Raw genomic sequence first — 25,409 nt, forward strand, 5'->3', positions numbered from 1 at the left:
AAGCCTCACCTTTTTCTCTCCAAACATAACGATGGTCGTTAAGGCCAAAGAGTTCAATTTTAGTGTCATCAGACCAGAGGACATTTCTCCAAAAAGATCTTTGTCTCCATGTGCACTTGTAAACTGTAGTCTGGCTTTTTTTGTGGTGATTTTGGAGCAGCTTTTCAGGTAATATTGATATAGGATTTGTTTTAGATACTATAGATATTGTCTACCTGTTCCTCCAGCATCTTCACAAAGCCCTTTGCTGTTGTTCTGGGATTCATTTGCACTTATCACACCAAATTACGTTCATCTCTAGGAGACCAAATGCATCTCCTTCTTGAGCGGAATGATGGCTGCGTGGTCCCATGGTGTTTATACTTGCGTGCTATTGTTCGTACAGATGCACGTGGTACCTTCAGGCATTTGGACATTGGTCCCAAGGTTGAACCAGACTTGTGGAGGTCCACAAATTTTTTTTTTTCTGAGGTCTTGGCTGATTTCTTTTGATTTTCCCATGATGTCAAGCAAAGAAGAACTGAGTTTGAAGGTAGGCCTTCTACATCCACCATTCACCTCCAATTGAATCCAATCAGAAGCTAAATTAGGCTTGACATCATTTTCTGGAATTTTCAAGCTGCTTTAAGGCACAGTTAGTGTGTGGAATTATGATAAACAATTGGAAAAATAACTCATGCACAAATTAGATCTATGGTTTGCTAATATTAAATCTGTGGAGTGGTTAAAAAAATGTGTTTTAATGATTTCAACCTAAGTGTGTGTAAACTTCTGACTTCAAGTGTACATACACACTACATTTTCTGAAAACAGGTTTTAAGAGTACTGATTCATCCAAAAATTCTCTCATTTACTCACCCTAATGCCATCTCAGGTGTATTTTTGGGTGAATCTTCCCTTAAATATATTATCCAGGTTTCGCTTCACAGGTAAATTTTAATTTTAATAAATGTATAGATATTTTTCCCAGAAAATAAGGCAGATTCTTTGCAGAGCAGATTAGCCAGGATGGGCAAACCACGATGCACAATGTTTTTAGAATATGAAATATAATTTTACATTTGTTTAAGAAGCTGTCCTTGACCATGATTTTTAATCAAATTTTACATTTTCTTTTGTTAAAAAAAAAATAAAAAAAATCTAAAAACATATATACACACACACACCAGTAAACCCCACAACACAATGTTTCCATACATTTTATAATAGGACATTTTGATCTAACAGGTAAACAGTTCACTCAATCACATAGGTTTATTTTTCTCTCTCTTAAATACTTTCCATTCTATAAAGAAAATTGTAAAAAATATTGAATCATAACTAATTAAAAAAGGAGGAGGAGGAGGAGGGGGGGGCAACAGCAGGGGCGGGGCTTCACCGGGATGATGGTGTGGTGTTGCCATTCAGAGCAAACCTGGCACAAGAGAAGAGAGTGTAAATGGTTCCAAAAATTGTTCCATGGTGGCACATTAATTACAGTAGAAAACATCACATTTAAATCAATAAAATGTTTTGAACACCTTTATACTTCAGGCATCAGTCATTAAACAATCATTTAATTTAACATCAACGGGTGTGGTGAAGTGTTGTGAATTTCCTCTGCTTTGTTCTTTAGGCTGCTGTTCATAAAGTATTTATAATAACATGTATATTTATACTTTTTTAGATGTATTATACAGTATTTAGAGTTTATTACATTCTAGTCAAAGTGTATTTTAATTCAGTTCATTTCTATTACAAGTGAGGGCTCCATTAACAAAAAATTTGTTTGGACATGGTACCATGGTAGCACTACGTAAATACGATACTACATGAATTTTGTGATCATTTAGTACCATCTGATACAATCACTGTACCACGTTACCTCCACAGTACTTTATTTATAAGGGTCTGCTCACCTGCAAACTCTCTCCATCATGTGTGTGACCAAGAGGTCAGAGATGCCCGGGCAGGATTCCTCTGCCAGGTTAAAGGCGTTTTCCAGCTCCTCTATGGCACCCATTCCGCCTCCGCATGCCCTCCTCTTCTCTTTCATCTGGAGAGCAGACAGATTTACGCTTAACTCCATATAACACATCGTTTATTACACTTCATTGTCGGCTTATCTGTTGCTGCCATGTTCACAAGCATAAAGATTAAAAGAGAGTGCTGCGTTTAACACTGAAAACTCTAATTAGGGTGTTTGATTGTATGCATTGGAGGTGAGAGTCATCAGGGGCACTATTAGGTTTTTTGGGCCCCCTGACAATTTTATGCTTTGGCCCCCTATCATATCGCAACCCGGAGCTTTTTAAAAAAAAAAATGTTTTAAAGTCATACAAGTCAAGTATGTTTTAAGTCTTTACTTAAAATTGCTTTGTAATATTTTTACTGTACTAAATCATAAAATGACCATAATATGTCATTAGAGAATTAGGAAACACGCTAAGCTGAAATACTGGCTTCTCCAATAACAGTGCTACAGTCAGTATATTCTACTTTGAAGTTTCCATTCCAGATACTGCCCACTCACCAATAGTAATTTAACACTGCCAGGTTGCCAGATTTGAACAAGTTCGCAGGCAAACATCACTGCATGCTACAGCCATGGAAACAAGCAAACAAACTGGATCAGAGACAACAGATTCCACCAGACATAAAAAGCCTCGCCATCCATCTAAAAACCACCATGACCAGAGGCGTAGTGAAACAAGGATAAATATTGGAGATGCCTTTGGAAGATGCTGACAGCTTAAAGCCCACGAATCCTCTAAAACGGATGCCGAGTTGGCTAATTTTCCTGTTGCGTGGCCTCATTCTGGCAACCTGCGTGTGCTTCGAGTCTGGGGCGGGGTAGACAACTCTCTAATATTTTGAATTTGGACTGCAGTACCCATTTCAAATTCTTGCGGTCAATCTTGTAATAGCACCTTCAAGTCATATCTAATGGTAAACATAACCAGACCCCCCCCCCCCCCAACAATCAGAGAGCATAAAAAAGAACATAATGTGTGCCTTTACAGTAATAACAACTGTAGTAGCCTGCATTTTGACAGAAATGTTATACTGTAGATTCATATTTAAACTATATAATAGGAAGGAGAAGTCGGCTCCCTTTGTATTATAATAATGGCAATTTTAGCTATAGATTCTAAATGTGTTTAGGATACGGTGTTACAAATGTACAAATTAAAAAAGTTAAATCAAGGGCTTTAAAGTCGGGATCTCAACAAATTATGGACCAAGTTTTCCATTTTCTTCCTTTGTAAAATTTGTTTTCCTTATGCTGTTTAGAATGCTGGAGCTGTCCATCCTTATAAGATGTTTGGACACTCACCATAGTGCTTAAAAGTTGAAAATTCTCAGAATACAAAACCTGTGAGAATCATTCCAATTAATCTGTGTCACGCTGTTTGGCTGCGTCGCACAATCATTCAAGCATGATGTATGGCGTGTCCACAGAAGCCCGTCGAACCGCGCAACGTGCAAATGGGAAGCAAATTTCGCACTTAAAATTAAAAGCGCTTTTGCGATAAACTACTGAACATCTCCAATGGGAGCCCACAAACTAGATCTTTTAATAACAACTAAGGGCAGTCTTCATTGCTGCTTACCTGCATTGTGCAAAGTGGCCATTTATCCCAAAATCATACAGGTAAAGAGTTGGGGGTTCTGCTTATGTATGGTTAGGGCCCTTAGAATTATCCTAAACAACCCCCACCCCATCCCCCTATTATGGCGCTCCTGAGAGTCAGAGATTGTGTGTTACCTCTCTGAAGATAGGAGAGACCAGCGCTGACAGACATTGTGACTTAGGCTGTCTCTTTACCATCTCAGCTACCTGTAAGGTAAAAATAATAATAATAATAAACACTAAGAGACCCATATGTTTTTTCTTTTAATCTACAACAGTGGTTCTTAACCTGTGGCCCACCTCATGCCATTTACCTTTTCTCACCAAAACATTCAGTTTTACCTCAAATAAAAAGCCATAACGTAAATGGCCATCACATAACATCACATAAACCCATTTCTGGTGATCACGTTTTGAGACATGCACAGTTTTCAAGGCAGCAACATTGCCACCACTTACTTGAGGATGAATTTACAAATGTTCAAGCAATGGAAATGATACATACACAGCACAGTTTGCAACCTTAGAAATGTGGCAATCCATGTGAAAATGCTCTCCGTATTTGCATCCATGTACATTTGCAAACACGATTCTCTGCAATGTCACAAATCATGTCATGCTTCACAACATGACACAAAGTTGGGTTTGAAACCTAAATGGCAATACTATATTTACAAATAAAATAATAATAAATATATACATACATGCTATTCTTCTCACCACAATTGTACAGAGCGGTTATCTGATTTATCGTAGACTTTGTCAGTTCAAACCAATCTGGCTAGTCTCTGTTGACTTCTTTCATCAACAAGGCATTTCTGTCTGCAGAACTGCCGCTCACTGGATGTTTTTTGTTTTTGGCACCATTCTGAGTAAATTGTAGAGACTGTTGTGCGTGAAAATCCCAGGAGATCAGCAGTTATAGAAATACTCAAACCAGACCATCCAAGAACAGGGCACTCTGGGATTATATAAAGAGACAGAAGCAATTGAGACAGCCTAAAAGATAGAAGAACTGTGGCGAATTCTCCAAGAAGCTTGTAATATCCTATCTGCCATCAACCAATAAAAACTGTGTCCAGGTGTACCTAGGAGAATTGGTGCTGTTTTAAAGTCAAAGGTGACCACATCAAATATTGATTTAGCGTTTGTATGTTTACTGGACTTTGTATGTTGTTAATTGATAAATGAAAACTATTTACAGCATTATTTTGAAGACATCCTCACTAAGCAAAATTTTTCACAACTGCCTAAAACAGTAATGGAGATATATATATATATATATATATATAAAAAGGGAAAGAACTTCAAGCCGGTACTCGAACTCAGGTCACCAATGATGCAACCGAACACTGCCCACAAGGCTACGACTCAAACTTCAACTCTAAATCTTTCTAAATCAAAAAATTTGTCAGGTCTTTATGGCTTAAAGCAACTGCAGTAATAAGATTACACCAGTACTTGCCATTTTGCTAAAACAAAAACTTCAAACATGTTGATCGAGTGCTCACCTCTGTGTTTGTGTAGCCCTTCTGGAGCTTATTCATAGAGCTGTGCCGGACAGTGGGGAACGTCCATATGGGACACTGGTCTCGGTCATCACTGTCTCCATCCCTGTTAATGTATGTGGAGAAATGGAGAATATGCCTCATTTAAAAAATTGAAATAATCAGGATCAACTCATCAGTAATCCACTTAAAAGGATGGTGCTCCAAGTAATGAGAGAAGACAGAAATTAATAATATATCATTATGAATGAGAGGGCAAGAATTATTGATTGCATGTACATCATAATGGATGGCTGACGTACATGTCAGAATCATCTGAGCTAGACTCGTCCCCGTGGCCCTCAGACTTCCAGCGACGGTATCGGTCAATGAGCTCTGTCAGATAGGACGTTTTCTTGGTGTAGCGTGTGATGAATTTGTGCTTCAGTAACTCCTTGGCGGTGGGCCGCTGTACAAACAGACCAGTGAAGTCTTGGTCAATATACTAAATTCTTTTAATTAGGCTTTTAAACAGCTAGAGATGTCTGCATGATTTAAATGTATTAGTTAGGGTTCTCACACGTTTTTTCTTTTTTACCAATAATTTTCCATGAATGTTCCATGTTTTTTTTTATTTTTTATTATTTGTGATTAATGGATAAAGATAAGTTTCGATTAAGACTGATTTGTTAATGAATCACTTAGAACAATTTATGAACCAGTTCATCCAATTAATTGAAAATAAATGACTTTAATGATTCCATCACTCACAAATCGAAAATAACTCCTTTCAAACTCAGTTCACACATGCAACTCTGAGCGACATGATTTCATTCATTTTCAATGAGAGCTGGTGACTTCCGGCGACATGAGAGACAGCTTTGGTTTCTTTAAATGTTAAAGCCTTGTGGGTAAACCTGCAGACATGTTTTTACAGAAATAAGAGTCAATGTTGTTTCACTCATGTTGATGAATAGTTAAAAAAAGTTTCCCATTCAAATCTGAACTCTGACCAGGCCAAAACATGATCCTGATGGACTTGTTCTCGAGCCACTTCTTGGTGGTCTTTGCGGTGTGGGCAGGGGCATTGTCTTTAGAAAAATAACATCTGATCATTCCGCTTTAGAAAACAACTTTTCAATTGTGGGAAGCAAGCCTTTCTGCCATTTTCTCCTGTACTCCAAAGCATTAATTGACTTTTCACAGTGAAGCAGCAGAAAAGGCTCCCCACACCATGACACCTCTTCCTCCATTCTTCATGGAGATGCATTCATACGGCCAGCAGCCATATCACCCTGTAGCTCAAGAACGGTTGCTCACTAAAGCCAAGCAGGGTTGAGCCTGGTCAGTACCTGGATGGGAGACCAAATAAGGGAAAACTAAGGTTGCTGCTAGAAGAGGTATTAGGGAAGCCAGCAGAAGGTGCTCACCCAGCGTTCTGTGTGGATCTGAATGCCCTAGTATAATGATGGGAACACTATACTGTAAAAAAGCCACCCATCCTTCAGAGGAGATACTAAACAGTGTTCCTAAAATTGCAGATTTTCTCACTCCTTTATCTTGGGACTCACAACACTGCATATTGTAGATTGCTCAATCACTCATTTCTGAGCTTGTTATCAGGCCTTTAATGGGGTGCATCAGATCAACAACTAATGACTAATCATTTAAGAAAAAAAGAAAAATATACCAGAAGATAGTTTTGGAAACATTTGTACACCCAGACGTGTTATTTTGATCTTTATCATGATTTGTCCTTTGCATAAATGAAGACTATATAAGTGAATTTCCCTGTTTCCAGCTATTCCCCCAAACAGTTCACTGAAGCAAAAGTTAACGAGAAGTGCACCACGTGTGCATTTGCTTAATTATTGCAAATTTTCTGACCAATGATATGTTTTAGAGACCATTAAAAGATTAATGTTTTGCAATTTTGTGCTTGACCAATTTTTCTTGAATTTCCAGGAATGTGCATGGATATACAGAAATAAAAAAAATTAGACGTGGAAAAGAAGTCTGAGGGAGTTTGATAGCTACATTGATAGAACATTCATCTTGTTATTGATATGATGCATTGAGCACCGCTGCAGCAATTTACAGTATATAAAACACTCTCACATACATTTTTAGTGTCAATAATTCCTTGCAAAATTAGAATTATATCTTTGTTTTACCAACAAGGTCTCATCGGTGATCAGATTTTCAAAAAACTAAATGGCCAGATGTACGGTCCACATATAAATTTAGAGCGACAGCAGTATGAATGGCCACTAGCGACATACGCTGTGTCCGAATATCCATACCTCCTTCCTTTATAGTATGCCAAAAACAGTATGTCAGGAATAGGCAGTTTTCATAAAACATTAAGCAAGAAATACCCAGATGACCTGCTATTTCCTGCGGGATTCTGAAGTGTGGATCGACTGGATACTTGACAATCCCATAATACCTTGGGAGCTAATGAGTCATGTTCAAAACGCTGGATTGAAAAGAAAGATGCTGAACCATGATTTGGACAGCTTGCTTTTACTGTATGTGATATACAGCTGAAGTCAGAAGTTTACATACACCTTAGCCAAATACATTTAAACTCAGTTTTTTACAATTCCTAACATTTAATCGTAGAAAACATTCCCAGTCTTAGGTCAGTTAGGATCACTACTTTATTTTAAGAATGCGAAATGTCAGAATAATAATAGAGAGAGATATTAATTTCAGCTTTTATTTCTTTCATCACATTACCAATGGGACAGAAGTTTACATACACTTTGTTAGTATTTGCAGTTAAATTGTTTAACTTCTGTCAAATGTTTTGGGTAGCCTTCCACTTTCTCACAATAAGTTGCTGGAATTTCTGCCCATTCCTCCAAACAGAACTGGTGTAATATGCTTGCACACGCTTTTTCTGGTTTGCCTGCAAATTTTCTATCGGATTGAAGTCTGTGATGGCCACTCCAATGTCCTAGAGCCATTTTGCCACAACTTTGGAGGTATGCTTGGGGTTATTGTCCATTTGGAAGACCCATTTGTGACATAGCTTTAACTTCCTGGCTGATGTCGTTTCAAAATGTTCACATCATTTACTTCATGATGCCATCTATTTTGTGAAGTGCACCAGTCCCTCCTGCAGAAAAGCACCCCCATGCGTCACGGTTGGGATGGTGTTCTTCGGCTTGCATGCCTCACACTTTCTTCTCCAAACATAACGATGGTCATTTTTGCCAAACAGTAACATTTTTGTTTAATCAGACCAGAGGATATTTCTCCAAAATGTAAGATCTTTATCCCTATGCGCACTTGTAAACTGTAGTCTGGCTTTTGTATAGTGGTTTTGGAGCAGTGGCTTCTTCCTTGCTGAGCAGCTTTTCAGTTTATGTCAATATAGGACTAGTTTTACTGTGGATATAGATAATTGTCTACCTGTTTCCTCCCGCATCCTCACAAGGTCCTTTGCTGTTGTTCTGGAATTGATTTGCACTTTTCGCACCAAATTACGTTCATCTCTAGGAGACAGAATGCGACACTTTCCTGAGCGGAATGATGGCTGCATGGTCCCATGGTGTTTATAATTGCGTAATATTGTTCTTACAGATGCACGTGGTACATTCAAGCATTTGGAAATTGGTCCCAAGGATGAACCAGACTTGTGGAGGTCCACAATTTTTGTATGAGGTCTTGTCTCATTTCTTTTGATTTTCCTATGATGTCGAGCAGAGGCACAGGGTTTGAAGGTAGGCCTTAAAATACATCCACAGGTACACCTCCAACTGACTACAATCAGCCTATCAGAAGCTAATTGGCTAATTGCCTAAAGGATTAACATAATTTTCTGGAATTTTCGAAGCTGCTTAAAGGCACATTTAATTTGGTGTATGCAAACTTCTGACCCATTGGAACAGTGATATTTACATTTACATTTATGCATTTGGCAGACGCTTTTATCCAAAGCGACTTACAGTGCACTTATTACAGGGACAATCCCCCGGAACAACCTGGAGTTAAGTGCCTTGCTCAAGGGCACAATGGTGGTGGCTGTTGGGTTCGAACCAGCGACCTTCTGAATAACAGCCCTGTGTTTTAGCCACTACGCCACCACCACTCCACATATAGTCAATGAAAAGTGAAAAAAATCTCTCTGTAAACAATTGTTTGAAAAATTACTTGTGTCATGCACAAAGTAGATATCCTAAATGACTTGGAGTTACCGTAGACTTTGTCAGTTCGAACAAGTCTGGCCATTCTCTGTTGACCTCTCTCAACAAGGCATTTCCGTCCACAGAACTGCCGCTCACTGATGTTTTTTTAGTTTTTGGCACCATTCTGTGTAAATTCTAGAGACTGTTGTTTGTTAAAATCCCAAGAGATCAGCAGTTATAGAAATACTCAAACCAGCTCATCTGGCACCAACAATCATGCCACAGTCCAAATCACTGAGATCATTTTTCCCCATTCTGATGGTTGATGTGAAATTTAACTGAAGCTCCTGACCTGTATCTGCAAGATTTTATGCACTGCAGCCACATGATTGGCTGATTACATAATCGCATGGATGATTTTTGGTGCCAGACTTGCTGGTTTGAGTATTTCTGTAACTGCTGAGCTCCTTTTTTCACCCACAACAGTCTAGAATTAAGCCTAAATGATGCCAAAAACAAAAAACATCCAGTGAGCGGCAGTTCTGTGGACGGAAGTGCCTTGTTGATGAGAGAGGTCAACAGAGAATGGCCAGATTAGTTTGAACTGACAAAGTCTACGGTAACTCAGATAACAACTCTGTACAGTTGTGGTGAGAAGATTATTATCTATTCTGAGACATGGGTTCTTGCTGTTTTGGTGGCACGAGGGGGACCTACACAATATTAGGCAGGTGGTTTTAATGTTATGGCTGATTTTTGTAAATAACAAAAAAGTTGTTTTGTTGCTTGTTTAACAAAACCAGAGTAGATTATTATTCAAGCTTGTTGTTTATATATAATTTATTTGGTTCAAGGGTCATTACCCATGTCCCCGGATGAATACTGTCTGTAATCTTTTCATACTACTTGCATGTATACCTAAAGAACGTACTGTTTTACCGGTCAAGAATCATGTCAATCAAATACAGTCCATACAGTTACAGTACACAATTTCAGATACGCAGAGGTACTTTAAAGGGACTAGCGGCATTAAACAATTTTGTTGTATGTGTGAACACTGAACAGGGCATAAGTTTTCCTCTACACAGGCTATAAAAACAATATTTAGCTGATTAAATATTTTACAGGAAAGCATAACTAGAACAATTTATATTCACTATAGAAATTTCCCAGTCTTTTATTTGTTGGGCTTACATGGAAAATTCTGTTATATAACCCAATGCCAAATACTCACAAAGCGAGGATCTTTATTGAGACAGGCCTCCACAAACTCTTTGAAGGGTTTGCTGTAGGACCCTTCCAGTGTCGGGGGAGAGTTCTTGGGAATGAGAAACAGCACTCGCATTGGGTGGAGGTCTGAGTTTGGGGGTTCCCCCTTTGCTAGTTCGATAGCTGTGATTCCCAAGGACCAAATGTCTGCCTGCAGTCAAGAAGAAAACCAAAAAGTTTAAGTTTCATCTCGATAGGTGATTAATGATTCCATCATGACATAATATAAATGTCTGGGGAAATAATATAATTAGCTGCTACAATGCTAAAATAAAAACTCCATGCTCACCACTTTAAAAAAAGACTTTGGAAAAGTTTTACCACCGAAGCATTTCCGCCAGAGTGCTGAACGTGTGTTTTCAAAGCTCTGCAAGCACCTTTGCACATTAATATTTTGCCAGTGCATGGAAATCGTAAATAACCAGATTGTTCTCTTGCATGCTAAGACCGCCAGTCCTGTCTCTGCAGAATTTCCGCACCTTAAAGTCATAAGCAGACTGTTTGATGACCTCTGGAGCCATCCAGAAAGGAGTTCCCACAAAAGTGTTTCTCTTGATCTGGGTGTCTGTGAGCTGTCCCGCCACACCAAAGTCTGCTAGCTTCACATCCCCCTGCTCAGACAACAGCACGTTGGCAGCTGCCACAAGAAAAAAGCATGAATCATCAGCACAGCCCTCAGATTTCTCAAATACATTTTGACAAACAGAAACCAAGTGATTAAATATGAACATATTCCAAGCTAGCCTGATTGAGTAGGCAGACGTGCATGTTATCACACCTTTGATATCGCGGTGAATCTTCCTCTCTGAATGCAAGTATTCCAGTCCCTTCAGAATCTCCCGCAGTATTGTGGCAATGTATGTCTCCTCTAGTGGCCCTGGTTTCAGCTGAGAAGTGGGGAGGAAAATAAGAGACAAATTTAATTTCTGTTTTCACCATGTCAAGATCAAGATACAAGTCTAAAGCTTGTAGTTTTTAAGATAACACATGAAATTATTATCATGAAAGTAATTGGGGAGCCACTGTTGTTGTACTTACAAGATCTAAAGCAGAGCCGCCTCCTAAATACTCCATGATGATCCACAGCTTTGTTCCCTTCAGACGATGACAAAAATAACATAATTTCTATGTGAATCATAAAAATAATAAAACAAATGACATGAAAATGTTAAATATTTTCATATTTTAATAATAAATACTTAAGTACATGCCATTAGCAATGCCTGGTTTGATTTCCAGGAAATGCACATTGTGATTGAAGTGACTTTGGATAAACTTTTTTGCTGAGTTGTTTGTCTTGAAGATTGAGTGTACGCACAAGTTTCTGACTGATATCTAATGGGCATGTCATGCTTAAACGGATAGTTCACCCAAAAATGAACATATGCTACACACAAAGATTTTAAGAAGAATATCTCAGCTCTGTTGGCCCATTCAATGGTGGCCAGAACTTTGAAGTTCCAATAAATTATAAAAAGGCAGCATAAAAGTAATACAAATTATTTTATAGGTGTAGGTGACAAAACAGATCAGTATTTTAGTCCTTTTTACTATAAATTCTCCTGCCTGCCCACTAGGTGGTGATATGCATGAAGAATGTGAATCACCAAAAACCAAAAAAGAAGAATGTGGAAGTGAAAGGGGACATTTATAGTAAAAAAGGACTTAAATATTGATCTGTTTCTCAACTACACTTATAATATCGCTTCTGAAGACCTGAATTAAACCACTGGAGTCTTATGGATAACTTTTATGCTGCCGTTTTGAGCTTTTTAGAGCTAAAAAGTTATAGGCCAATAAATTGGTTGATCGATTTATTGATTAAATAAAAATCTTAATTTGTGTTAAACTTGCATTGAATGGACCAACAGAACTGAGATATGTTTCGAAAATATGTTCATATTCTACTTCAGGATTAGTAGGAGTCAAGATCCAGGAAGTGGGCTGAATCATAAAAACAAACTACCAGACACAAAAGTAGGACAACAGACACTACACACTGGACATATTTTCAACTCCTATTTATTATCACTTGATTTATTAAATTTTGATCCAATACATTTAAATTGCACTTTTCCCCAGCACACCTTGAATGTGCACTGTTCCATTTTACACTGCCTTGCATTGTATTGTACAGTGCTGTGAAAAAGCATTTGCCCCCATCCTGATTTCTTCTGTTTGTATGTGTATCTCATACTACATTGTTCAAAAATTCAAACCAAATCTAACATAAAACAAAGGCAATCTGAGTAAATACAAAATACAGTTTTTAAATGATAATGTAATTTATTGAAGCAAAAAAGTTATCCAATACCAACAGGGCCTGTGTGAAAATAATTTGCCCCCTTAGTTACTAAATCCCCAAATCTATGAAACTGCACTTATAATGGGGTTCAGCTGGACTAGACACACCCAGGGCTGATTACTGCCAGTCCTGTTCATTCAAATAAACACCTAAATAGAACTTTTTCAGCAGCATGAAGTTGGCAAAACTTTGCAGTTCTGCAAAGAAGAGTGGGCCAAAATTTCACCACAGCATTCTGAAAGACTGATCTCCAATTATCTGAAGGGTTTGGTTGCAGTTGTTGCTGCTAAAGGTGGCACAACCAGCTATTAAGTTTAAGGGGGAAGTTTATTTTTCACATGGGTGATATAAGAGTTACTATTTTGCTTCAAAAAAATTTATTATATATATATATATATATATATATATATATATATATATATATATATAGGTGGCCAAAAGTTTGGAATAATGTACAGATTTTGCTCTTATGGAAAGAAAAATTACTATTACAATTTGAAAAACAAATGTTCAGAACTTCTTAAACTACTTCAAATAGTTCTCATCAAAACAGCCCTCCACATGCAGCAATGACAGCTTTGCAGATCCTCTAGCTGTCAGTTTGTCCAGATACTCAGGTGACATTTCACCCCACACTTCCTGTAGCACTTGCACATAGATTTGGCTGTTTTGTTGGGCACTTCTCACACACTTTACAGTCTAGATGATCCCACAAAAGCTCAAATGGGGTTAAGATCCATAACACTCTTTTCCAATGCCGGAGATTCTTTGCCCACTCTATGCTTTACTTTTTGTTTTTCTGTTTCAAAATTGGCTTTTTCTTTTCAATTCTCCCCATAAGGCCTACACCCCTCTGTCTTCTCTTTACTGTTGTACATGAAACTTGTGTTGAGAGGGTAGAATTCATTGAAGCTGTCAGCTGAGGACATGTGTGAAGTCTATTTCTCAAACTAGAGATTCTGATGTACTTATCCTCTTGTTTAGTTGTACATCTGGCCTTCCACGTCTCATTCGGTCCTTGTTAGAGCCAGTTGTCCTTTGGCTTTGAAGACTGTAGTGTACACCTTTGTGTGAAATCTTCAGTTTTTTGGCAATTTCAAGCATTGTATTCCTTCATTCCTCAAAACAATGATTGAGTGACGAGTTTCTAGAGAAAGCGGTTTATTTTTAGCCATTTTTTGACCTAATATTTACCTTAATACATGCCAGTCTTTTGCATACTGTGGCAACTCAAAAACAAAGACAACGTTAAGCTTCATTTAACGATCCAAATAGCTTTCAGCTGTGCTTGATATAATGGCAAGTGATTTTCTAGAACCAAATTAGCAATTTAGCATGATTACAAAAGGATAAGGTGTTTGAGTGATGGCTGCTGGAAATGGGGCCCGTCTAGATTGAATCAAAAATGCCTTTTTTCCAAATAGTGATGGTGCTGATTTTTACATCAGTGGGGAGTTGTGCGTGGATGCCACAGAGAATAGTATGAGTCTCCACACGCACTACGTCTCCGCGGTAACACGCTCAACCAGCCACATGATAAGATACGCCGATTGATGGTCAAAGACGCAGAGGCAACTGAGATTCCTCCTCCACCATCCGGATTGAGGAGAGTCACTACACCACCATGAGGACTTTGAGCGCATTGGGAATTGGGCATTCCATATTGGGGAGAAAGAAATAAAAAAAGTACACATTTTCTTCCGAAACAGCAAAATCTGTACATTAGTCCAAACTTTTGGCTGCCAGTGTATATTTGAAAACTGTATTTTGTGTTTACTCAGGTTACCTTTGTTTTATTTTACATCTCGTTTGAAGATCAAAAACAATTCAGAATTAAAAATATGCAAAAATCTGTTCTTTATCACAGCACTGCATCTTTATTGTGTACTGGACAATGGTTGCATTGTATACTGGAAACTTTATGTATTTATGTTGTGGAACAATGTACCAAGAAAAAATCCTTTTAAGTGTATCGTACTTGGCCAATAATTTGGTTGATCGATTTATTGATTAAATAAAAATATTAATTTGTGTTAAAAAGAAAAAAGAAAGTGAGGTGAAAGAAAGAGGGTGAGTAAATGATGAAATAATTTTCATTTTTGGGCGAACTTCCTTTAAAAGATGATGTAAAGTAAACGTATGATGTAAAAGCAATCTTAGTATTTTGTACACGCCCAAGATCTATACCAATGGGAGAGTTTACCTTCAGAAATGAGCCATAGTATTTGGTGACATAAGGGCTGTCACACTGGCTGAGCACCGTGATCTCCTGCTGAATGTCCTCGATCTCATCTTCTGCCTCCTCCAGGTCAATGATCTTGATGGCCACCACCTCTTTGGTACGATTGTTGATGCCCTTGTAGACCTCACCAAAAGACCCTTTCCCAATGCGCTCCTGCTTTGTGAAATACTGCTCCGGGTCAAGCCGGGAATTCTAGTGAGTATGTAAGAGACAGTGCAGCTGTCATGTAGGATACACTGTCAATCACAGGTTTAGATTAAAAATGACAATATCCTACGTTAGATACAGTGGAATGCTCTTGCATGCATGTCTGCACAAGTTTAAGCATATGTAAAATTGCAATTAAAATGACAGACATGACATAAAAGTGAAGAAAAGAAGTTGAGAAGAAAATGTCAAGCTTTGAGGATCTACATTAAAACAATTTCCCAAACATAATGTACCGTTAGACAACAATAGCAGTACCTGGGTTTACAGCTAAATTATTACAAATAAAGAAGTGACAAGCATGACATGACAGGCTGGCACTACACCTTCCTGTCAATGAATGATAATGAGATTAATTCCCCTGTATCTTGAATGAACAGACTCAGCTGGGCTTCGGATTTACCTGATTCTGCATGTCGCGGAGGTGCGCCATCCTAACGGCTTGTCGGCGTGGATGAGAGCAGCTGTAGCCTTTTCTGCCAAAGGAGGGGTGCTGGAAAACTCTTCAGCGTTTTGCTCCTCCGGTTCCCAGCTCAGCTCGCTAGCTTTTACATAGAAAAACACCTCTGCATGTCCTGTCGGTCAGCCGTGTTTTTGGCCTCCAGACCCTTGATGGCAAACCCCGCAGCCTGGCCAGAATAAGAACTAGGTGTCGTGTAACTCCATGTATGAAAACGCTTGCTTACGAGCAAATATATTTCAGCGTGTAAATATTTATCATTGACCAGAGCACGTTCGGGCGGTTCTTCATTTATTGCTTCCAGGAGAACAAAATAATAGGTGCAGAGGAGCATGCGCGTGTTTTGATTCAACGAATGCGGAATTGTGGGAGGTGGAGTTCCACTTGTTATTGGCGGTTTAGAAAGGTAAGAAATTAACTAGCTAGCAGATGGGTAAAATTAACTTGTCTTCTATCTGGTCATTCGTTTTATATTCGTTTTTTATATAAAATTCAGATTTGTTCCAAATGTAATACTAAAAACAAACACATAAACCACCACCTCATGAAACAGTAACCAGTCAGGTAATTGTTTTATATTTTATAGTGCTTTTCACAATACACATCCTTTCAAAGCATCTTTACTGAAACTTATAAAGTAGCCTAATGTCTTATATCTTAAAGCCCTCTGGAATAAGCTTTATAGAAAGTCATATCTTTATCTTTAAAGAGATAGTTTACCCCAAAATTTAAATTCTCTCATCATTTACACAACCTCATGCCATCCCAGATTTGTATGTCTTTCTTTCTTCTGGTGAACACAAACGAAGATTTTTTAGAAGAATATCTCCGCTTTGTAGGTCCACATAATGCAAGTGAAAGGTGACCAGAAGTTTGAAACTTCAAAAACAAAATAAAGGCAGCATAAATGTAATCCATAAGACTCCAGTGGTTAAATCCATGTCTTCAGAAATGATATGATAGGTGTGGGTGAGAAACAGATCAATAATTAAGTCCTTTTCTACTATAAATCTCCAAGACCAGTAGGTGGCAATATACACAAAGAATACAAATCCTTTGTAGCGTAAGATGGCTCTAGATTGTTTAATTCAATTACTTGATTCAATTAAAGTATTTCAAACAAATCAATGGCACACATAAAAATAACCCCAATAAGCTTATGAATGTTGCAAATATTGCCACATGTGTATAATTTCTGGAAAAATTAAATATTCAGGAAGCTAAAGGATCCCAGAGACCTCACTGCTGTACCATTAAATAAAAATAGTATATTATCCTATTGTTTTTCCTTTTATATTTCTTTCAAATTGTGATCTTCTGATCTAAGGTAGATATTATTGAAGATTTAACCCTTTGGTGTAACAAAGTAGGTGTTCACTTTTTCAGAAAGGTGATTGTTATGCAGTTGACATTTAAACTAGAAAAAAAAAAAAAAAAACATTGTAGAAAATACAGTGCACACAAATCAGAAAATCGTAGCATTTGAAAATGTGTGGTTTGTGTTCAAAATTTCCATGCAAAAAGGCTTATACATAGGCTATATGTGCCAGCTTTGTTTTGGTTACTGTTTTGGTGAGGTCGTTTTTACATTTCTTTTAGTGACAGACAATGATGGGAAAGGCATGCAATGAATTCTGTAGAAAATCCCCAGTGATTTGTACTGCCTTTTATGGCCAGTATCCTCAGCACCATGGTCAACTATGGCATCAATAATGATTCCAAGCTTTTCTTGCACTTTTAAGAAAATAAAACTGGGGCAAAGGCATAAATTGGATTTCATGGACATACTATTCTGGATGCACCTATCCCAATCAGCCACCCACCTCCACATATTTTACTTAGAATTCCTCTACAATGGTTGCAGTTAATGAACGTGGCATCCGATTTAGAATCAGTGTCCAAGAATTCCTCTACAATGGTTGCAGTTAATGAATGTGGCATCCCATTTAGAATCAGTGTCCAACTGATCAAAAAATGAGAATCTAAAAAATGTGCTTCATAAATAAATTAACTCCTTTGATTCAAGTCAAAAGTATTATTTACCGTCACTGAATCAACCTGACTACATCAAGGTTAGATCAAGCTCCTGGAGGTAACAATTAAAGGTTACTACTTTTTTACAATTATCCAATAAGACAGTCTGACTTGCATATGAAATCTCACCTTTTAAACTTTTTCTGGTCATCCAAAATACCCCTGCTACTATCATATAAATAAGATTATCACAAAAAGATTTGTGCTGCATGCATGGGGTGATGTAGAGGCTTGACTCAAACACAGACATTTAAACTGTTGTGTTGGCTTGTAATGAGAGGATTAGTTCGCTAAACATAGACAGATAATAACTTACCTGGTAATCCACTAGAGCAAGGCATGAATTAACTTCTAACTGATCCTTAGGGAAGGATCATTAAAAAAAAAACAAAAAAAGAAATCATAGTTTTATATGCAGCCTAATCAAAAATGCATTTATGCTTGGTGCTGTTTTATCAAAAGCCTCCACTCTTATCAGTGTTTTTAGGAAATTACAATTAGGTCCTACTGTTATAGCCTATTGTGTAAATTTGATTCATGGATTTGAATGAACTGAATGAATTGATTTGATTGAGCTTATATTTTTCAATTTATTTAATATGAAATATAGTTTTATTGACAAAAAACAACACATATAGACTCATAGGTTCATGGTGATCTGTGCTACTAAAGGAAGCATTGGGCAGTGTTTATATTTGGACTAAGCCGTTCACTTCGGACTTGGTTACCTAAGTGTTCCAGGTAGCGAGAAAAATCGCTTCCAATGATTCGGGGACAGTTAAACAGCGACCTCAATCCTTTTCGCTAGAGCAAGCGGACGGTGTGGGAATTATGACAGCCATTTCAACATATTCAATTTCTCTGTGAAAAGGACTAATGGAAGGGATGATATGACACATCACTGTAAATTAAAATGGACTCGAGCAGCGGCGGAACGTAACGATCGATCAGTGCAAAGCAATTGGCCCGGAGGGGAATTTAATGTGGGCTGATCAATTGACGATGGGGTTTCCTTGATTGGCTCTTTACATCTCAGTGAACCTGTCAGACAGGCGCAAAGGTTTGAAGAAAATTGTTTGGATACTGTCGTGGACAACGCACTTTGTATTTATTGTCGAGGCTATGTAGATTGATGTTGTAGCAGTAGGCTACTTATGTAATTATTGATCGTGCACCATGCGGGATATCAACATGTTTCGTTGTTCCTCAGCGATCGCCGCGGAAAAAGAGCTCGTCTCCCAGTCAAAGCAGCTTTGCAGAGACTTCATTCACTCCAGGATTATAAGGGAAGGATTCATCTGGTCAAAAGTTGAACCTGATCTCCCCGCGACACATGGAGCTCTTGTAGATATATCTACGGTGCTTCTTAAATTGGGTAAGAGAACCAGACCTGTGAATGTGAATTCATTGATAAGTGCTCTAAAACAGTGGTGATGACATCAGTAGCCTCTGTTGTTTTCGTTGTATAGTTTAAGAAGTCATTCTAGACATATAATAGCATTTCAGAACATCAGTGATTAAAGAAGTCAAGTGTTCAGATCACAACATTTATCACTACAAATTATTGGGTCGTAACGGTAGTGTTTCTTTTTCTTTCGTTAATTTTTCTTTTTCTTATAAGGGGTTAAAGCTTTCCGCTTCATAAATACCCTAATGTGATACTGTCAGATCCAAGTTGTGTGTGTGTGTGTGTGTGTGTGTGTGTGTATGTGTGTTTAAGCAGTCTTACAGGCTTTATGTTTTACAGGTGATGAGCTGGAGTGCATGCGGCCCTGTGTATATCGTAATATTGCGAAGCAGCTGAACATTGGTGTAGCAGTGGAGGCAGTGGTGTCGGAAGCATTTCTGTCGGTAGCAACAGAGATCCTCTCCATGGGTAATTGAGCAGGAAGAAAATGCAACAGGTGTTACATAGACAGTGTTCGTCTGAGCCCCTTAGTGGCAAACCCCTTAAAGTAATAGTTCCCCCAAAAATGAAAATTATCTCATAATTTTCACACCCTCGTGCAATTCCAGATGTGTTTGACTTACTTTCTTCTGCAGAACACAAAGATTTGATATTTGAATATTTCAGCTCTGTTGGTTCATACAATGCAAGTAGGTGTGGGTGAGAAACGGATCAATATTTCATGACAAAATAAGTCTTTTTTTTTTTTTTTTTTTACAATAAATCTCCACGACCAGTAGGTGGCAATATGCATGAAGAATGTGAATTGCCAAAAAACAAAAGAAGTAGTATGTGGAAGTGAAAGTGGAGATTTATAGTAAAAAAGGACATTGATCTGTTTTTTTTCCCCCCCACACCCATCATATCACTTCTTTAGACCTGGATTTAACCACTGGAGTATTATGGATTACTTATGTTTCCTTTGGGATTTTTGGAGTTTCAAAGTTCTGGTCACCATTCATTTGCATTGAATGGACCTACAGAGCTGAGATATTCTTCTAAAATTTCTTGTTTGTGTTCAGCAGAAGAAAGAAAGTCATATAAATCTGGGATGGCATGAGGGTAATGAGGTAATTTTCATTTTTGGGTGAACTATCCCTTCAAGTAAAAAAAAAAGAAAAAGAAAAGGAATTTCTTAACTAAAAGGGTTTCTTGCAACTGGGTACAGTTAATAGGATTCATCTGTTAAAGAACAGGCTTGCATTTAAGGCAATCTAAGAGTTAAATTACATTTCTACTAATTCCTTGCCCGGTTGGGAATTAAGGTTGTTTGGGAATAATAATGGGGTCTACTGCAGCATTGTACTACAGGGCATCATAAATAGGCTTACTATAAATGGAACAAATTTTGGGACTGTGGGATATCTTCAGAATGTAAATGAAGCAATGATGTCTACGCAGGGTTTGGATATTTATGTCAGTTTCTGTTCTGGACATTCATTTCATTGATTTATACATGTACAGTAATTTAAAATCATTCAATTTGGGTAAAATTGCCTTTACTTGTAAAGACAATAATATGTCCTTCACCCAAAAATGATTGGCTATTACTTATTGGAGTATAGAGGTCAGATTCTCTCATAGTTTAGAGACAAGATTTAATTTTTTTTTTGTGTTCATAATTAGCTTTTTTTTTTTTTTCCATGGAAAAACCCTAAAAAGGATATACTTGCATTCTCCACTTTTTGTACATATTTGGTAACATATTTTATCTGCAGCTATTGAAGTACATGGGGCTTGTAATTTAGTCTAGAACCATGACAACATCATTCCGCTACCCGATGATATTCTCACAACCTTTCAACCCTTTTTATCCTCTTTAGTAAACTAGTCAGACAGGGATAATAACTGAACATTGAAGATATAGAAATGTAAAAAGTTGGCATAGTCCATGATGCTTGGCTCCTCATCAGTGAAGCCTGACAGAGTGTTATGACTGAGACTTAATGGGGTTAGCCTACCTGTTATATCATAGCCACAGCAGAGCTGCTGCTGTACTTAAAATATAAGTCAGAAGTTTACATACACCTTAGCCAAATACATTTAAACTCAGTTTTTCACTATTTCTGAGATTTATTCATAGAAAATATTCCCTGTCTTATATCAGTTAGGATCGCTACTTTATTATAAGTATGTGAAATGCCAGAATAAAAATAGAGAGAGATATTTATTTCATCTTTTATTACTTTCATCACATTCCTAGTGGGACAGTTGTTCACATACACTTTGTTAGTATTTGAAAGCATTGCCGTTAAATTGTTTAACATCTGTCAAACTTTTCGGGTAGCCTTCCACAAGCTTCTCACAATAAGTTGCTGGAATTATGGATCATTCCTCCAGACAGAACTGGCGTAACTGAGTCAGGTTTGTAGTCCTCCTTGCTCACACACTTTTTCAGTTCTGATTGAGATCAGATTGAGGTCAGGGCTTTGTGATGGACACTCCAATACCTTGACTTTGTTGTCCTTACGCCATTTTGCCACAAATTTGGAGGTATGCTTGGGGTAATTGTCCATTTGGAAGACCCATTTGTGACCAGGCTTTAACTTCCTGGCTGATGTCTTGAGATGTTGCTTCAACTATATCAACATAATTTTATTTCCTCATGATGCCATCTATTTTGTGAAATGCTCCAGTCCCTCCTGCAGCAAAGCTCCCCCACAATATGATGCTGCCACCACCATGCTTTATGGTTGGGATGGTGTTCTTCGGCTTGTAAGCCTCACCTTTTTCTCTCAAAACATAACGATGGTCATTATGGCCAAACAGTTTAATTTTGGTTTAATTAGACCAAAGGACATTTCTCCATTTGTCCCCATGTGCACTTGCAAACTGTAGTCTGCCTTTTTTTATGGTGGTTTTGGAGCAGTGGCTTCTTCCTTGCTGAGCATCCTTTCAGGTTATGTTGATATTGGACTCGTTTTACTTTGGATATAGATACTTGCCTACCTGTTTCCTCCAGCATCTTCACAAGGTCCTTTGAGACGAAATGTGTCTCCTTCCTGAGCGGTATGATGGCTGCTTGTTCCCGTTGATAAACAATGACCTCAATCCTTTTCGCTAGAAAAAGCGGACAGTGTGGGAATATGACAGCCATTTCAACATTTTCAATTTCCCTGTGACAGATCACTGTACATTAAAATGGACTCGAACAGCTGTGGAACGTAACAATTGATCAGTGCAAAGCAATTGTCCAGCAGGGGAATTTAATGTGCTGATCAATTGACGATGGATTTTCCCTTATTGGCTCTTTACATCTCAGTGAACCTGTGTCAGATAAGTGCAAAAGTTTGAAGAAAATTGTCTGGAAAATATTGTGGAGGTCCACAATTTTTTTCTGAGGTCTTGGCTGATTACTTTGGATTTTTCCATGATGTCAAGCAAAGAGGCACTGAGTTTGAAGGTAGGCCAGACACTACATCCACAGGTACTCTTCCAATTCAATACACCTCGTATCTGAATCTAACTGGCTAATTAGCCCATTACTCTTAAAGGCAAAGTTATCTTCTGACCCACATGAATTGTGATCTAGTCAATTAAAAGTGATACAATCCATCTGTAAACCATTTTTGGAAAAAATTACTAAATAGATGTCCTAAACGACTAAAAGTATAGTTTGCTAATATGAAATCTGTGGAGTAAAAAAATTTATTTTAATGACTTCATCCTAAGTGTATGTAAACAACTGACTTCAGCTGTATTAGAAGAGGGTTTCGAGGAAATTAATCTAAACTGTCTCAGATCTGGATTAGCAGTTGCATGCACTGTTTTATCCTTGGAATGTTCCTCATTGGAAAGGCCTTCTGTTTTCAGAGAAGGTTATTCTAAAATACTTAATTTGCTGTAGGGTTAAAAGTAAACGCATGCAGCTATTAATAGTGTTAAACTGTACTTTAATCTTGCATTGCAGGTGCATTTCAAAATATCTGTGAACACAAATATTGATTAAAAGATCATAAAGCAATGGTTTCAATTCTTTTGAGATATGGTTCCCTTTAATGAGCAAAAGGCACAACCCTCAAAGGGATGGTTAACCCAAAAATGAAAATTCTCTTATGATTTACTCACTCTCCTGACATCCCAGATGTGTACGACATTCTTTCTTCTGCAGAGCACAAATGAAGATTTTTAGAAGAATATTTCAGCTCTCTAGGTCCATACAGTGCAAGTTAATGGGTTTTAACCTCCCAAATCCATAAAATTTGGTTGAACTAACACTTTAAAGAGTTTCCTAAATCGGTAATAGTCCGTTTTAGGCAGCAGTACAGAATTCTGTCTTATTAGCAATCTTTTGTTCACTGTTTTGGCTATTGCATGTGCCTTTCACATTTAAAAAGTGACTTATGTGAGAAGAAGCGAGTTTGAGGTGCTCAAAAGGAATGGCTCAGTAGGGTTTTAGATCTGCTGAGTCTGACTTACTTTTAAGGGATCACATGGGGGAAAGTGGTGGCCATCTTCGCCGTAGCTGCTGGCCTGGCTGTGGACTGTGTGCGCCAGGGCCATCCAGTCATGGTGCATACCATCGTGGATAGTCTGGGAGAGTTTGTGCATAGGAGCCTGGTGCCATGGCTAAAAAATAGAGGAGGATGGGTAAGTGACCATTCTCTGTAATTCCTTCTCTATGAACCAAGCGTACTCCTGACCTCTAGAGGCCATATGGTGAAATACTTCATTGTTGTCCATTTGTTCTGTGGCTACACAGCATTAAGGCGCATTTATGCAGGAAATCTCAACTTGTTTTGCTTTAGGACACATATTTTCATTGGCCATCAAATTTGACCCATACCAAAACGCTTTATCATATGAAAGTAACAACTTTTCAAAAAATCAAACACAAAGTTTATTTTTATTACAATGAACTGCATATGCCCAACAGAATAATATTCAAATGTATTAACATCACAGGCTGAATAGTTAAACTAATTGTTTTCTTTATCCTGTAGTTTTGAGGATTCTTTCAAGAGCTTATTACATAGACAGACATACAATTTTGGTTTTGGTAAAACAACTATTAAAATTCATGTTAAAGTGGTATAAACATGTCAAATAACAGCTTATTCCTTTAAAACTCTCTTTCCAGGGGGACATTTCAAAATGTGTGGTGAACATGGACTCTAGTGCACATGATCATTGGTTGTCAACAGCTGTATTAACGTGGAGGCATTTCTTTAAGACCATGTACATCTACCTGATGAAGTAGCCTTGTGCAAGTAATTGTGATGACTGAGAACTGAATCCTTCCCTCCCAGAACTACTTGAATGACTGACTGTACTGTTTGTGGAGTCCTGGGGAGCAAACAGTCCCTCACAAAGTTCATAGCACGTTATCCAGGTTCATTTGCACTTTAATCTCATTGAACCTTTATTATAATACTATGCTCCAACAAATACTATGACCCGAAATTCTGGGAACAGATGGCACTGAAAGAGAAAAGTGCTATATTCATTGTTGGAGCAACAATGTCTTTCCTCCTCAGTTTGACTCTGAAAGTAATGGAGTCCATTTTATGCTGATGCATTCTTCTGAGATTTTTAACTGAATGATTGTGATGAGTGAAATATTGTAATGTTTGACTCTGACAATCAATTGTCAGATTTATATTTCTACAAAATCGCTAAAATGATGTTTGGAATGTCACTTTGCTTTATTATACAGTTTGAGTGGTATGTATACCACCTGAGTTGTCACCAGCTATACATCTTGAAATAAAGATTTTAACCATATAGAGCAACTGAAAATAATTTAACTGAGAGGGTATAGAAAAGATGAAAAAAAATAAATAAATAACCAGGAAGCTTTCTGTCAGTGCTATTCAATTTCTTTGTGAATTAATCACCCCATATTCCCTTCTAATTACAATTTACAGACATTCAAAACTTTGTTGTATTGAAGTAACTATTACTGGAAATAATTTATTCACTGATCACATATTTTAGAGGTTAACTGGTAACACTTTACAATGAGGTTCATATGTTGACATGAATAGCAATGACCAGTAACACCTTTTAGTAATATTGGTTAGTGTTTTAAACATTTACTTACAATTTTGTATTAAAACAATTTTTTTTCACCAGTTTCTTCAGAGACAGATTTCTCCATTAATAACATTTAAATAATGTAATATGCAAAAAGGCTTTCATACTCTGATTTAGTTGTTCTACATTACACCAGACCCCTCTATATAATGTAACAGTATTAGCAAAGTTGC

At 37.6% G+C, this 25,409-nt stretch overlaps 2 protein-coding genes across 2 annotated transcripts; one reads left to right on the top strand and one right to left on the bottom strand.

The window, feature by feature from the left end:
• Positions 1-649: 649 nt before the first annotated feature.
• LOC127645574 (serine/threonine-protein kinase 25-like) lies at positions 650-16,060 on the bottom strand. The gene is made up of 11 exons (XM_052129236.1): positions 15,663-16,060; positions 15,014-15,244; positions 11,544-11,600; positions 11,284-11,392; positions 10,985-11,142; positions 10,471-10,656; positions 5,424-5,569; positions 5,125-5,227; positions 3,749-3,820; positions 1,899-2,035; positions 650-1,414 (listed from the first exon to the last, which is right to left on the bottom strand). Exons 1-11 carry the CDS (start codon positions 15,690-15,692, stop codon positions 1,375-1,377), a joined length of 1,269 nt encoding a protein of 422 aa, XP_051985196.1. The 5' UTR covers positions 15,693-16,060; the 3' UTR covers positions 650-1,374.
• Positions 16,061-18,488: 2,428 nt separating this feature from the next.
• On the top strand, positions 18,489-24,987 carry LOC127645575 (bcl-2-related ovarian killer protein homolog B-like). Its single transcript, XM_052129237.1, has 4 exons — positions 18,489-19,128; positions 19,501-19,629; positions 23,627-23,790; positions 24,281-24,987. Exons 1-4 carry the CDS (start codon positions 18,930-18,932, stop codon positions 24,398-24,400), a joined length of 612 nt encoding a protein of 203 aa, XP_051985197.1. The 5' UTR covers positions 18,489-18,929; the 3' UTR covers positions 24,401-24,987.
• The last annotated feature ends 422 nt before the right edge of the window (positions 24,988-25,409 follow it).

This window comes from Xyrauchen texanus, chromosome 6, assembly GCF_025860055.1.
Source record: "Xyrauchen texanus isolate HMW12.3.18 chromosome 6, RBS_HiC_50CHRs, whole genome shotgun sequence".
Classification (NCBI taxonomy): domain Eukaryota; kingdom Metazoa; phylum Chordata; class Actinopteri; order Cypriniformes; family Catostomidae; genus Xyrauchen; species Xyrauchen texanus.